This window comes from Oncorhynchus clarkii, chromosome 17 (genome assembly GCF_045791955.1).
Source record: "Oncorhynchus clarkii lewisi isolate Uvic-CL-2024 chromosome 17, UVic_Ocla_1.0, whole genome shotgun sequence".
NCBI lineage: Eukaryota > Metazoa > Chordata > Actinopteri > Salmoniformes > Salmonidae > Oncorhynchus > Oncorhynchus clarkii.
In genome coordinates this window covers 67,694,749-67,709,845 of record NC_092163.1, presented here as the reverse complement: position 1 = coordinate 67,709,845, position 15,097 = coordinate 67,694,749, and the positions used below count along the sequence as shown (strand labels likewise).

General features: G+C 44.4%; 1 protein-coding gene across 3 annotated transcripts in view; it reads left to right on the top strand.

The window, feature by feature from the left end:
- Positions 1–15,097, top strand: part of LOC139371301 (ras association domain-containing protein 5-like) — a 52,137-nt gene that overhangs the window by 20,376 nt on the left and 16,664 nt on the right. For all 3 annotated transcript variants that reach the window (XR_011627220.1, XM_071111612.1, XM_071111610.1), the window contains exon 2: positions 12,715–12,839. Coding sequence is in view for 2 of the 3 variants with exons in the window: in XM_071111612.1 (XP_070967713.1) it covers positions 12,715–12,839 (125 nt within the window). In the remaining variant the exon portion in view is untranslated. The remainder of the gene's footprint in view (positions 1–12,714; positions 12,840–15,097) is intronic.

The window sequence follows — 15,097 nt, the reverse complement described above, 5'->3', positions numbered from 1 at the left end:
TCAAAAGTTTGGACACACCTACTCAATGAAGGGTTTTTCTTTATTTTTACTATTTTCTACATTGTAGAATAATAGTGAAGACATCAAAACTATGAAATAACACATATGGAATCATGTAGTAACCAGAAAAGTGTTAAACAAATCAAAATATATTTTCTATTTGAGATTCTTCAAAGTAGCCTCCCTTTGCCTTGATGACAGCTCTGCACACTCTTGGCACCGTTTTGGTTCAGTTTATGGGTTAGGGCAGGGGTGTCAAAGTCAAATGGACGGAGGGCCAAATAAAAAAATCAGCTACAAGACGAGGGCCGGACTGTTCGAATGTTCATTGAAAAATTTTTAAATGACGCATATAGTCTAGTGAACCTAATTGAACCTACTGAAAACCTAACAAATATATTACAATATGATCAGATAAATAAAGCAATATTTTCTTATGGCTCTGTCAGTAATCTTTAATTTTCAACAGACACAAAAGACAAATTTCCTTTATATAAATATCCCCATAACATGAACATTAAATGAAAGAAACCGGTATTCAAGGCACCATCAGTAGACTATATTTTCTATTTTAGCAAAAGTGGGCTAAATTTACTTCAAAGAAAAAACAATAATAGCAATTTTCTATCATCCACTCAACTGAAATATTTTTAAAATATAATTGGATTGAAATACAAAAAAATAAAGTGCAAAAATCTATTAATCAAAAACAACACTTTGTTTAAGGAGAAGTAACATGCAGTGAAAACAAATATTAAATTTTAACTTTTAAACTTGAACTGAGTAAAAACTCTAAATATGTGATTGCACAGTAATGTTCACTTGTTTGAGGTTGAGGGTGATACTTGGTGGTGTCCCATCTTTTCCACAAGTTCATCAATGTTCGGGGTAAGGCTCTGAGCTGAAGAAATCCTCAGAATTGAGTGGAGGTGTTCAGCAGTAAGTCGACTTCTGTGTGATGTTTTGTTCAGGTTCATCAAAGAAAACAGTTCTTCACACAGGTATGTGCTGCCAAACATAGACAACGTTTGAGCAGCCTGGATGCGCAGCTGGGGCATTGTGCCGGGGAGGAAACGGGCGAACTCCGCAGCACCCACTGCCGCATATTTTGCCCTCAGTGCATCATTGCATTGGAGGTCAATCAACTCCATTTGGAGGTTTGGTGGTGAGCTTTCCACGTCAACAGCAAATGGGTTACCGAGCAGTTCCAACTTGCTTTTTTGTGCTTCAAAGTCAGCAAATCGGCGTCGAAAGTCAGCGGCAAGCATACCTATTTTATCAGCCAACTGTGTGCTCGGGAACGCACTGGTAGAGAGCTTCTCTTTCATGGTCTGGCAGCTGGGAAAGTGGCTCAAATTTTCTTTCCGCATCTGCGTCTCCCACAGAGTCAGTTTGGTTTTAAATGCCTTCACTGTACTGTACATATCAGAGATGACACGATCCCGACCCTGCAGCTGCAAGTTTATTGCATTCAGATGACTCGTAATGTCACACAGAAAAGCCATTTCACACAGAAACATTTCGTCTCGGAGTTGTGTTGTGTCTTTCCCTTTGCTGTCCAAGAACAGACAAATCTCCTCACGAAGCTCGAAACATCTTTGAAGCACCTTTCCCTGGCTTAGCCATCGCACCTCTGTGTGATAAGGCAAATCACCATGCTCCGTTTCTAACTCCGTCAGAAATGCCTTGAACTGGCGGTGATTCAAACCTTTGGCTCTGATAAAGTTAACTGTGCGCGTGATGATGCTCATTACATGCTCCATTTTCAAGGCTTTACCGCACAACGCTTCCTGGTGTATGATACAATGATAAGCTGTCAGCTCACCTGTCGCGTTTTCCTCTTGCATCTTTTCCCGTATCTTCGCCACCAGTCCGCTCCTGTGTCCACACATCGCAGGTGCTCCGTCGGTTGTCAAACCCACGAGTTTTTCCCAAGGCAGCTCCATCTCATTTACACATCTTGACACCTCTTCATACAAATCATGCCCCGTAGTTGTGCCATGCATAGGACGTAAAGCCAAAAACTCCTCTGTCACGCTTAGGTTGGAGTCCACTCCGCGGATGAAAATTGACAACTGGGCAATGTCAGAAATGTCGGTGCTCTCATCCACAGCCAAGGAATATGCAATAAAATCTTTTCCCTTTTTCACAAGCTGCTCTTTTAGATTGATGGACAACTGGTCTACTCTCTCGGCAATGGTGTTTCTGCTCAGACTCACATTTAAAAAGAGTTGCCTTTTTTCTGGGCAAACTTCGTCACAAACTTTAATCATGCAGTTTTTGATGAAATCCCCCTCCGTAAATGGCCGGGCTGATTTAGCGATCTCTTCTGCCAAAATAAAACTGGCCTTGACAGCAGCCTGGCCTTGTGATTTGGCTTTTTTGAACAGAGCCTGTCGAGATTTGAGGCCTCGTTTTAATTCCTCTGCCTTTTGTAGCCTTTGTTCCATGTCCATATTCTTGTTTTTGTCCGCGTGTTTCGTTTCATAATGTCGTCTCAGATTATACTCTTTCAGTACCGCCACACTTTCTCCACACAGAAGACACACAGGTTTTCCAGCTACCTTCGTGAACATATACTCCGACTCCCACCTTGTTTGAAACCCCCGGTTCTCAGTATCCACCTTCCGTTTTGCCATTTTTGATGGGTATCTGAAAGTTAATTTTACTGTGATGCTGACGACTGCTGTGCCAATAAATATTGAAATGAAGCAGCCTACTGCTCGGTGCGTCACCTTTGCATTGTGGGAAATGTAGTATTGGTGCGTGTAAAAGATCTGCGGGCTGCCGGCTTGCTGCGGGCCGGTTCTAATAATAAATCAAGATCATCCCAGGGGCCGTAAAAAACCTTCTTGCGGGCCGGATGTGGCCCGCGGGCCTTGACTCTGACATATGTGGGTTAGGGTTTGTTGGCTTTGGCTGGTGTAGGCTGGGTCAGTGGTCCATCCCTCCTCTAGAGAGTCATATCTATCAGGGCTAGTGGAGCAGTTGAAATATTTAGTATATGGCCATGTTCTGTTATAATCTCCACCCGGCACAGCCAGACGAGGACTGGCCACCCCACATAGCCTGGTTCCTCTCTAGGTTTCTTCCTAGGTTCCTGCCTTTCTAGGGAGTTTTTCCTAGTCACCGTGCTTCTACATCTGCATTGCTTGCTGTTTGGGGTTTTAGGCTGGGTTACCGTGTAACGCTTTGTGACATCAGCTGATGTAAAACGGGCTTTATAAATACATTTGATTGATATAACCTCACTTTAGGCCTTGAGCATAAAGAGCTTATTTAGATGAAACCGGTTCCTTTTCTTCATCATGTTAGATCATTGTATCAAAACATTTAATTAGCCTACCTAAAATGACTCTTTCCTACTGGCTGACTTCTCCTCTAGCCGTAATTGTCATGATTGTGTATACTACGGCTTCTGTGATGAACTAACTGACCAAGATGGCGGATGGAATCCCATCCTCTTCCAGCCCCAAAGTCCCCGCTGTCCACCACTCTGCCTTACCAATATAAATATGTTGATGTTCTGTTTCTGTTGTCTCTAGTGTCCTCCTGTCGAGGACCAGGAGTTTTATTATTTCAGGAAAACCTTATGACCTCCTATCTTTGAGTGTGTTAGCGTGTTTCTCTCCTTGGATTGCTACTTCCTCTACCCGGCCACGCTGGTTATATTTGGTGTGTGTGGGTGGCACAGGCCTGACAGAGCGACTGTGTGCGCGCGCCGTGTCATACCATGAATCCCGTCTGAAATAGGTTGTAGAGAGGCGTGTGATTATCACCTTCAGAAATGTGCCCTAGCAAAATCACCTCTCATCCATTATTTCAGACCTCTCACAGCATCTCTCTTTCATTGGCTAGCTCTAGTTCACTCAGAATCTCCCCACTCTGTGTGATTGACTAGCTTAGTGTTCAGGGTGTCACTCTGCTGTGTGTGGTGTCAGCTGTAGATATACACACAGATGTGTGTGACTATGTGATATGTGTGTGTGTTCTGTTAGATAATGTCCAGGCCTTCTCTCATCTGTTTCCTGGGAGACAGGGACAGTTCTGTGTTTTGATTTGGCCTTGTCTCTTCTGTTGCCTAGGAGACAGGGTAAGTTCTCTGTTTTGTTTTGGCCTAGTCCCTTCTGTTTCCTGGGAAACAGGGACAGTTCTGTATTTTTGTTTGGCCATGGAGACAGGGAAAGCTCTCAGTTTTGGTTCAGCCTTGTCTCTTCTCTTGCTTGAGAGACAGGTACAGTTCTGTGTTTTGGTTCGGCCTTGTCTCTTCTGTTGCCTGAGAGACAGGTACAGTTCTGTGTTTTGGTTCGGCCTTGTCTCTTCTGTTGCCTGAGAGACAGGTACAGTTCTGTGTTTTGGTTCGGCCTTGTCTCTTCTGTTGCCTGAGAGACAGGTACAGTTCTGTGTTTTGGTTCAGCCTTGTCTCTTCTGTTGCCTGAGAGACAGAGACAGTTCTGTGTTTTGGTTCAGCCTTGTCTCTTCTGTTGCCTGAGAGACAGGTACAGTTCTGTGTTTTGGTTCAGCCTTGTCTCTTCTGTTGCTTGAGAGACAGGGACAGTTCTGTGTTTTGGTTCAGCCTTGTCTCTTCTGTTGCCTGAGAGACAGGGACAGTTCTGTGTTTTGGTTCAGCCTTGTCTCTTCTGTTGCCTAAGAGTCAGGGACAGTTCTGTGTTTTGGTTCAGCCTTGTCTCTTCTGTTGCCTGAGAGACAGGTACAGTTCTGTGTTTTGGTTCAGCCTTGTGTCTTCTGTTGCCTAGGAGACAGGGAAAGTTCTCAGTTTTGGTTCAGCCTTGTCTCTTCTGTTGCCTGAGAGACAGGTACAGTTCTGTGTTTTGGTTCAGCCTTGTCTCTTCTGTTGCCTGAGAGACAGGTACAGTTCTGTGTTTTGGTTCAGCCTTGTCTCTTCTGTTGCCTGAGAGACAGGTACAGTTCTGTGTTTTGGTTCAGCCTCGTCTCCTCTGTTGCCTGAGAAACAGGTACAGTTCTGTGTTTTGGTTCAGCCTTGTCTCTTCTGTTGCCTGAGAGACAGGGACAGTTCTGTGTTTTGGTTCAGCCTTGTCTCTTCTGTTGCCTGAGAGACAGGGACAGTTCTGTGTTTTGGTTCAGCCTTGTCTCTCTTGTGTGAGCTGTAGCCTATAAGAAATGTAAAAGGAAGGAAGGATGGAAGGAGGGAGGGATAGGATGGGATAGGGAATGGACACACACACACACACATGGGGATAGCAGCCAGTTGTGGTTCAGCTTATGGGTTAGAGTTTGTTGGCTTTGGCTGGTATAGGCGGGGTCAGAGCACAAGCTGTTTATTCAGGCTGTATCTAGGCTGCGTGAGCGGCCGATGGCCACAGGATGTATGTGAGGGAGGAACGGTGAAGAGTCTGTGATGCAGGAGAGGTGTGGTGGAAGAGGTGTACATACAGTGTGAGCTGGGTTAGAGGCTGAAACTGTTTGTTTGTTCGCACGTGTGACTGCAGCAGTGCTTCGCAGAGGGACATGGCCGGTCTCAAGGTTATAAAGGTTACAGCCTCCGGCACCAGCTGCTCTAGAAAGCAGGAGAAAAGGCTGCCGACGCAGCTGATTCTGACAGAAAGGAGGGAGGGGAGAAAGAAAGGGGTGTCAGCATAAAATGTCCTGGTGATTGTCAGAGGAGAGGAGAGGAGAGGAGAGGAGAGGAGAGGAGAGGAGAGGAGAGGAGAGGAGAGGAGAGTGAGTGAGTATCTTTGATAGAGCCATCAGTGTTTCCCCTCATTTCTAAAAGCCCCCCTGAGTTCCCGGTACTGCAGGGGATTCTACAGCTCTGACCACAGCACGGCTCAAGGAAGTAACACACTGCACCATAGTGTTGTGTCTTTGTAGGGGAAGGGATTATTCAGAACCCAAGAGAAAGGAGAGAGAGGTTATATGAGTTGTGCTGTGAGAAGTCCAGTGTTCCAATCGTGTGACTGTAGGAGAAGTGAGATTCAGTACGGTAATGTTGCAGTGGTGAGGCTGTAAGGGAAGTGACTGCTTGTTTGACAAGGAGGAGATTCCCTCTGTTGACTGGGGGTGTTAAGAGCTCAGAGCCTCAGGGGGGACTGATTGTGTGGAGTGTGTGAGCTCTCAGGAATGCTCACTGCGTGTGCAATGCTCTTTAGGAATACAGATAGACAGACAGAGAGTGATCTGTGGCAATATGAACACAAGAAACATGAGCTGTATTCGAATACCTATACTAACCGCACTAACCATACTATTTGTGACATACATTGAGTATATAGTTTGCTTATTGGTTATAGTATGGATGTAGTTAGTATGCCAAAAGTTTACTGATGTCGTACTAAATTCACCAAAATACTAAGCATACAAGTAGTGGACACTATTTCAGTGCTTTTAGGCCCCATAATGCAATTCTTCAGAAAATAGCCGTGGCTTCACAATGTTTTTAACATTTGAAATGCAGCTGAAGTCCGACGAGAAACGGATACAAATGTATTGCTTTAACTAATTATGACAAATGTAATAAAATAAAGACTTTTCAAATAAGTTACGTTACACGTTATGTTGGCAGAAAATGTGTTAGCTACGCTGTCCTTATGAACCACATAGCATATCATTACAACAGTAATGTTGTCAGAAGATGTGTTAGCTACGCTGTCCTTATGAACCACATAGCATATTATTACAACAGTAATGTTGTCAGAAGATGTGTTAGCTACGCTGTCCTTATGAACCACATAGCATATCATTACAACAGTAATGTTGTCAGAAGATGTGTTAGCTACTCTGTCCTTATGAACCACATAGCATATCATTACAACAGTAATGTTAACAGAAGATGTGTTAGCTACGCTGTCCTTATGAACCACATAGCATATCATTACAACAGTAATGTTAACAGAAGATGTGTTAGCTACGCTGTCCTTACGAACCACATAGCATATCATTACAACAGTAATGTTGTCAGAAGATGTGTTAGCTACGCTGTCCTTATGAACCACATAGCATATCATTACAACAGTAATGTTGTCAGAAGATGTGTTAGCTACACTGTCCTTACGAACCACATAGCATATCATTACAACAGTAATGTTAACAGAAGATGTGTTAGCTACACTGTCCTTATGAACCACATAGCATATCATTACAACAGTAATGTTAACAGAAGATGTGTTAGCTACGCTGTCCTTATGAACCACATAGCATATCATTACAACAGTAATGTTAACAGAAGATGTGTTAGCTACGCTGTCCTTATGAACCACATAGCATATCATTACAACAGTAATGTTGTCAGAAGATGTGTTAGCTACACTGTCCTTACGAACCACATATCATTACAACAGTAATGTTAACAGAAGATGTGTTAGCTACGCTGTCCTTATGAACCACATTGCATATCATTACAACAGTAATGTTAACAGAAGATGTGTTAGCTACGCTGTCCTTACGAACCACATAGCATATCATTACAACAGTAATGTTGTCAGAAGATGTGTTAGCTACGCTGTCCTTACGAACCACATATCATTACAACAGTAATGTTAACAGAAGATGTGTTAGCTACGCTGTCCTTATGAACCACATAGCATATCATTACAACAGTAATGTTAACAGAAGATGTGTTAGCTACGCTGTCCTTATGAACCACATAGCATATCATTACAACAGTAATGTTGTCAGAAGATGTGTTAGCTACGCTGTCCTTATGAACCACATAGCATATCATTACAACAGTAATGTTAACAGAAGATGTGTTAGCTACACTGTCCTTACGAACCACATATCATTACAACAGTAATGTTAACAGAAGATGTGTTAGCTACGCTGTCCTTATGAACCACATAGCATATCATTACAACAGTAATGTTAACAGAAGATGTGTTAGCTACGCTGTCCTTACGAACCACATAGCATATCATTACAACAGTAATGCTGGCTACCTAATGTCAGTTGGCTACTAATACATCGAACTTGCCAGTATATTAACTATATGCTAACTAACTAACTACCCAACGTTTATTGACTTGATTATTCATGTCATTCTTAGCTTAGCTAAGTGGTATAGTCGTTGTGCATTCTCAATGGACATTGTTCATTTGGGTGCATTCGTAAATTCGCTCTGGCTATCTACTCTGATTTCAGAGCACTGTGTTCGTGCCTCTTTGGTCCCTTTGGTGTCTGTTGTCCCAACAGCTCTTAATACCAGTCATTTTCTGTCATGGAATGATTACCCTTCCATAGAAAAGGAAAAGGGGTGCTGACACCCCCTCTCTCTCTCTCTCTTTCTATTTCCCTCTTTCTCTCTCTCTCTCTCTCTCTTTCTATTTCCCTCTTTCTCTCTCTCTCTTCCTATTTCCCTCTTTCTCTCTCTCTCTCTCTCTCTCTCTCTCTCTCTCTCTCTCTTTCTATGTCCCTCTTTCTCTCTCTCTCTCTCTCTTTCTATTTCCCTCTCTCTCTCTCTCTTTCTATTTCCCTCTTTCTCTCTCTCTTTCTATTTCACTCTTTCTCTCTCTCTTTCTATTTCACTCTTTCTCTCTCTCTTTCCCCCCCTCCCCCTCTCTCTCTCTCTCTCTCTCTCTCTTTCCACCTCCCTCTCTCTTTCTTTCTCTCTCTCTCTCTCTCTCTCTCTCTCTCTCTCTCTCTCTCTATTTCCCTCTTTCTCTCTCTCTCTCTCTCTCTCTCTCTCTCTCTCTCTCTCTCTCTCTCTATTTCCCTCTCTCTCTCTCTCTCTCTCTCTATTTCCCTCTTTCTCTCTCTCTCTCTCTCTCTCTCTCTCTATTTCCCTCTCTCTCTCTCTCTCTCTCTCTCTCTCTCTATTTCCCTATTTCTCTCTCTCTCTTTCCACCTCCCTCTCTCTTTCTCTCTCTCTCTCGCTCTCTCTTTCTCTTTCTCTTTCTTTCTCTCTCTCTCTCTTTCTCCCTCTCTTTCTTTCTCTCTCTCTCTCTCTCACTTTCGCTCCCTCTCTCTATCTGTCTCTCCCTGTCCCTGTCGCTTTCTTTTCATCTTCTGTCATTCCAGTTTCCCTTATTTATTTTTCCTGAGGGGATTTCCAACTGTCCCTGTCCCTACTAAAGAGAGGGTTTGGAAATTTCAGCTCTGTCTGTTAGAGGTTTGATGTGTCTGTTAGATATGGGCTTTTTCAGGGAAATCCTGTGAGAAACATGGTCCTGTGTTCCCACTCAGGCTCCATCCTCACTGCAGATAGAGGATATTGACGACATCATCAGCTCTCTGTATCCGCTGCTGTCTCTCTCCCTTGTCCTCATCTCCCCCACATCTCTCTCCCTTGTCCTCATCTCCCCCACGACTCTCTCCCTCGTCCTCATCTCCCCCACGTCTCTCTCCCTTGTCCTCATCTCCCCCACGTCTCTCTCCCTTGTCCTCATCTCCCCCACGTCTCTCTCCCTCGTCCTCATCTCCCCCACGTCTCTTTCCCTCCCTTCCTCTCTCTCCTCTGCCATTCGTTTGTCCCTATGTCCAGTCAAGTGAGACAATGCTCAAGGAGCCAGACAAACTCAGCTCATCTCTGCGTCTGTCACCCGAGACGCCCTGTGTGTGTGTGACCAGTTTTGGACCAGGCGATACGGAGGGGAGGGGGGGGAGGAAGGCATGGGCGTGTTTGTGATGACCAAAGGAGTTTTATTCGGACCCCATTAGCTGCTGAAGAGACAGCAGCTGTTCTTCCCGGGATCAACACAAAACACAGAACAAAACACAGAATATGACCAAATGCAGAACACTAATGGACAACAACAGCAACACACATTTAAACTAAGAACACCAAAACCAAATAACAACACTACTACTTCAAAAAATAACAAGAAGAAGAAAACAAAGAAAAACAAACACATTTAAAATACTAAGAATAATTTGTGGGTGTGTGTAGTGTGTTTAGAATGTGTGTGGAGTGTGTCTCTCTCTCTTCACAGTCCACGTTGCTGCTTGAGGTGGTGTTCTCTCTGTGATTCTGCATTCTGTGCAGGAAGGCAGACAGACAGATGGACTGACGGACTGACAGACAGATGCTGGGCAATGGAGGGGGGGACATTGTAAAGGAGTGTGTAACTGGCTGCAGAGAAGTCAGGCTCAGGAGAGCAGAAATGGGTAACAACCAGAGTCCTTTATTGAGGCGAACAAAACACGGCACTCAGGAAACTAAACACACACGGGTTTAAAATAACTGGCGCAAACCAGCCTGGAGTACACATACATTTACATATAACATTTCCACACACAGACATGGGGGGAAACAGAGGGTTATATGCAAGATGAGTAATGAGGGAATGCAAACCAGGTGTGCGGGAAAACAAGACAAAGCAAATGGAAAATGAAAGGTGGATTGGCGATGGCTAGAAGACCGGTGACGTCGACTGCAGAACGCCGCCCAAACAAGGAGAGAGATCGACCTCGGCGGAAGTCGTGACAGACATACAATATGTTTACTGTTAAACTCTGTGTAAGGAAGGGAAAGGGAGATACCTAGTCAGTTGTCCAACTGAATGCATTCAACTAAAATGAGAGGTGCGGGGGGCTGCCATAATCGACATCCACGTCTTCGGCGCCCTTCGACGCCCAGGTTCAGGCTGTGTGCATCTGGGTTCAGGCTGTGTGCATCTGGGTTCAGGCTGTGTGCATCTGGGTTCAGGCTGTGTTCAGCCGGGTTCAGGCTGTGTTCAGCTGCATTCAGGCTGTGTTCAGGCTGCTTAGTTGAAGTTAGGCGTATGTCTTTATTCTCTTCTTACTGTGGCTTTCTCTGCACACCCAGCGGGTCACTTCAGGATGCAACAGTTTGCGTGTGTGAGTGTGTGTTTATGTGTGTGTACAGTATGTCTGTACAGTATATGTACAGTGTGTGTGAACGTTATGAGTGTGGGAATAAGGTGAACCCCAAGGTTGAACCTCAGGCCTGGGGCCTGTCTGTACTCCCCTGTTGACAGCAGTGAATCAGAAAATCTAATTAAAACAAACGTATTAGTCACATGCTTCATAAACAACAGGTGTAGACTAATGGTGAAATGCTTAGTTACGGGCCCTTCACAACCATGCAGAGTTAAAGATAAAGATACATTTTTGTATAAAAAATAGAAATAGTGACATCTTTCTACGCCTGTTACTTTAACAAACAGGCTTGAACTGATCCTTATTATAGGAAGACTAACCAATCAGTGCAGCACCTAGCTCGGACCTACCCTGGTGAATGGCGGACTGAGGTCCTGTCTGCCTGGTTGGAATGGAACGGAACAGGCTGATATAGGGTGTTACTAAACATGAGGGGTGAGATGTGAAAAGGAGGACAGGATGGGAGTCTCTCCTCCCAAAACGCATTTCCCTTCTCTGTGTTTGGATTGGCCTCTCTCTCTCTCTCTCTCCTCCCTCTCTCTCTCTCTCTGTCTCTGTCTCTGTTCTCCCTGTTCTTCCTGTTCTCCCTGTTCTCTCTCTCTGTCTCTCTCTGTCTCTCTCTGTCTCTCTCTCTCTCTCTCTCTCTCGCTCTCTCTCTCTCTCTCTCTGTTCTCCCTGTTCTCCCTGTTCTCTCTCTCTGTCTCTCTCTCTCTGTCTCTCTCTCTCTCTCTCTCTCTCTGTTCTCCCTGTTCTCCATGTTCTCTCTCTCTCTCTCTCTCTCTCTCTGTCTCTCTCTCTCTATCTCTCTCTCTCTCAATTCAATTCAATTTAAAGGGCTTTATTGGCATGGGAAACATATGTTAACATTGCCAAAGCAAGTGAACTAGATCGATTTCTTTCTCTCTCTCCTCTATATTTCCATCAACACGGAGTCTCCCTCTCTTTCTCAGACACCTCCCTCCTATCAGCAAGGCATCCGTCCCTTACACTCACTCATCGGTCAGGCTGTTACAGAGAGGATTCGTTACCTTAGTTACCGTGCTGCCCTGTAGCCTTCGCATTGTGTGTAGCCTCTGATTGTATGAGCTGGTGGGAGAACAGTGTCCCAATAGTGTTACATTGCCTCTTCTCCTTCCTTTATGACCTCAGATCTGAAAACACTCTGGAGTGGTAGTCTTTTCTATGTGTAGGCTGTGTTGCTCTGGAGTGGTAGGCTTTTCTATGTGTAGGCTGTGTTGCTCTGGAGTGGTAGGCTTTTCTATGTGTAGGATGTGTTGCTGTACTCTGACCTCGCTACCTGTGCGATGTTAGCTCTTTACCACCCTCTAGTGACATCTGTGAATTAATACAACAGATAGAGCATTCACTTCAGTGAGGAGAAACCTGTAAATCAACCAGTACAGTTATGTACAGAGAGCAGCCTCTAGGTGGAGCCACATGAACACAGCTCTCAGGCAGATCTCTCAATGAAATGTGAAGTCCACAACAGCAGGTTAGATTCTATCAGCCTGGAATATTGTGAAAATGCATATTGAAACTGTTGGGAGGTACCTGAATGATTTAATCTTAGTTTGGATTGGTGTGAGTCTTGTCATTGTTAGATTGATATCGTGTGTTATTGTAAAATGTATGTGTTGTTGAGGATCTTCTTGACCCTGACTCACTCCACTGCTCTGACAGAAAGACAGAGGTTTCAGCCTGCTGGCTACATGATTAGTATGTGAGACCTCAATAGACTCACATTACCCATTACCTGAAAAAGCCCATATCTAACAGACACATCAAACCTCTAACGGCCAAACACTGAGTTCCAAGGAAAATGCTTTATCATTGCTGTTCTCTAATTGGTGCCCTGTGTGTGGATCCAGTCATTGATTGGTCTGTTTGTGTGTCTGTCAGACTGCAGCTACACCTGTCACCTGGAGTGTGAGGGGCGGGTCCAGCTGGACTGCAACCAGAGAGACAGCAACCTACAGGAAACTCCATCTCCCAGAAGACACTGCTCCACACCTCCTCATTACAAGGTGAGACAGATCTAGAGCTAAGTGAATCAGGTGTATACTTGTCATCAGGTGTACTGTGTAGTGAGGGTTGTTGTCGGTCACAAGCTGTTTGACAGGATGCTGCTGGTCATGTTGGCTGTGAAGCACTTGATGTGCAGGCACACAGAAAGTCAATGCAGCAGAGTAGGACACACACACACACACACACACACTCAGGAGACAAAGACATAACATCCACTCAATCACTATCGATTTTCCACTATTGATCCACTATTGTGAGCGTAAAGCAATGCTCTGTAGGGTCAGGAGATGGCCCTCTGTTCCTTTAGCCTTCATCATCCCTACTGTATATCTGGCTGTCGTTCTGGCTGTTCCTCTCTCAGTGATGGTGTGTGTGTTGGTATTTGGGATGTGATTTTCAGTGGATTCATTTTGTTGAGTCTGAGGTTGTTATTTAACTAATAGGTGATCCTCCTGAAGCAATGTTTTCCTTTTCACACTTTCAGAACCCCACTCTCCTGTCTCTCTATCTCTCTCCCTCACACATTTGGAGTCAAAATGTTCTCTGAGCACATATTTCATGCCCCTCACATCTGTAACTCATAGTGCCCATCCTCTCCTGTTCTCTCCACCTCTGCTGTCGACTCCAGTCAGTCCTCATCTCCTCAGACCCGTCCCTCTGCCTAGGGGGGCATATGCTCAGTCATTAGCATAGCCGTAGCCTTACCCCAGCCTATCTGGGTGCGTTGTCTCTGAGTCTGGGAGAAGAGCAGAGCATGGGGAGGGTGGGGGAGACAGCCCTGCAGAGAGCTAAACTCTTCCTCACCCCCCCAGAGCTACTTCAAACATTCCCCGGCCTTCTGTCTGACTTGTCACAGAATTTATCTGCTGTGTGTGTGCATGTTGCTGTGCCCTCTGTCAGTCTCTCAGGGTGTGTATGCTCTTTGTGTTTATATAACCTCTCTTTTGAGGACGAACACTGTGCTTTAGATAACTATGTGTGTGTTATAGTGGCCCTACAGGGTTGTGAGTACAGGAAGCCTTGTTGGTCACATGATGAGGGCCATACTCTTGGTAAAGTAGTTGGTTTCTGTGAGCACAGATATATTAGCTGCCTGTCTGCGTTCACGGACTTCCTCTACCTGTAGCATAGTCTACTACACATACGCACCCGAACACAGAAACCAGAAAATGGCTTTCTCACTTCCTGCTTTCGTGTTAGCACACTCAAATCTTGTTGATTAGGTTTCGAGGTCATAAATATTTGCAGGTGTTCGCACACACACACGCAAACGCACGTACACACACGAACAGTCACACTCATGCACATATTCTGTATGAAGTAGAACTGTCTCCCTCTCAAATGAATATCTAGCCTTCTCTGAGTTGAGTGTGTTTGTATGAGCATGTGAAGAGTTTAATTTACATTGGACATGTTAGTCATTTAGCTGATGCTCTTATCCAGAGCGACTTACAATCAGTGCATTTATCTTAAGATAGCTAGGTGAGACAACCACATATCACAGTCAAATATACAGGACACAAACATTCAATTCCAGCTTAACAATGTGTGTGTATATATAACCATATTTTACAAATTTTTAAAATCTGTGAATAAAAAAATCTGAGAACAGTAATATTTTACACACACGAAGCAATCATTTCTGATGAAAAAACACATGTGAAATATTGGTGGATGTAGTGTTTTTGAAAGAAAGTCTTCATGTGTAAATCAGTGTCTGTGTTTCTGTTGTGATTCACTATGTTCTCAAAACACACTCTGACACTGCATAGAGTGGGCTGGATAGCACACACACACACAACACAAACACACGCACACAACACAAACACACAACACACGCACACAACACACAACACAAACACACAACACAAACACACACACACAACACAAACACACACACACAACACAAACACACACACACAACACAAACACAAACACAAACACACGCACACAACACAAACACACAACACACGCACACAACACACAACACAAACACACAACACAAACACACACACACAACACAAACACACGCACACAACACAAACACACAACACACGCACACAACACACAACACACAACACACAACACACAACACAAAACGCACACACAAACACAAACACACGCACACATCACAAACACAAACACACGCATACAACACAAACACACAACACACACACACAACACACAACACACACACACAACACAAACACACAACACAAACACACAACACACGCACACAACACAAACACACAACACA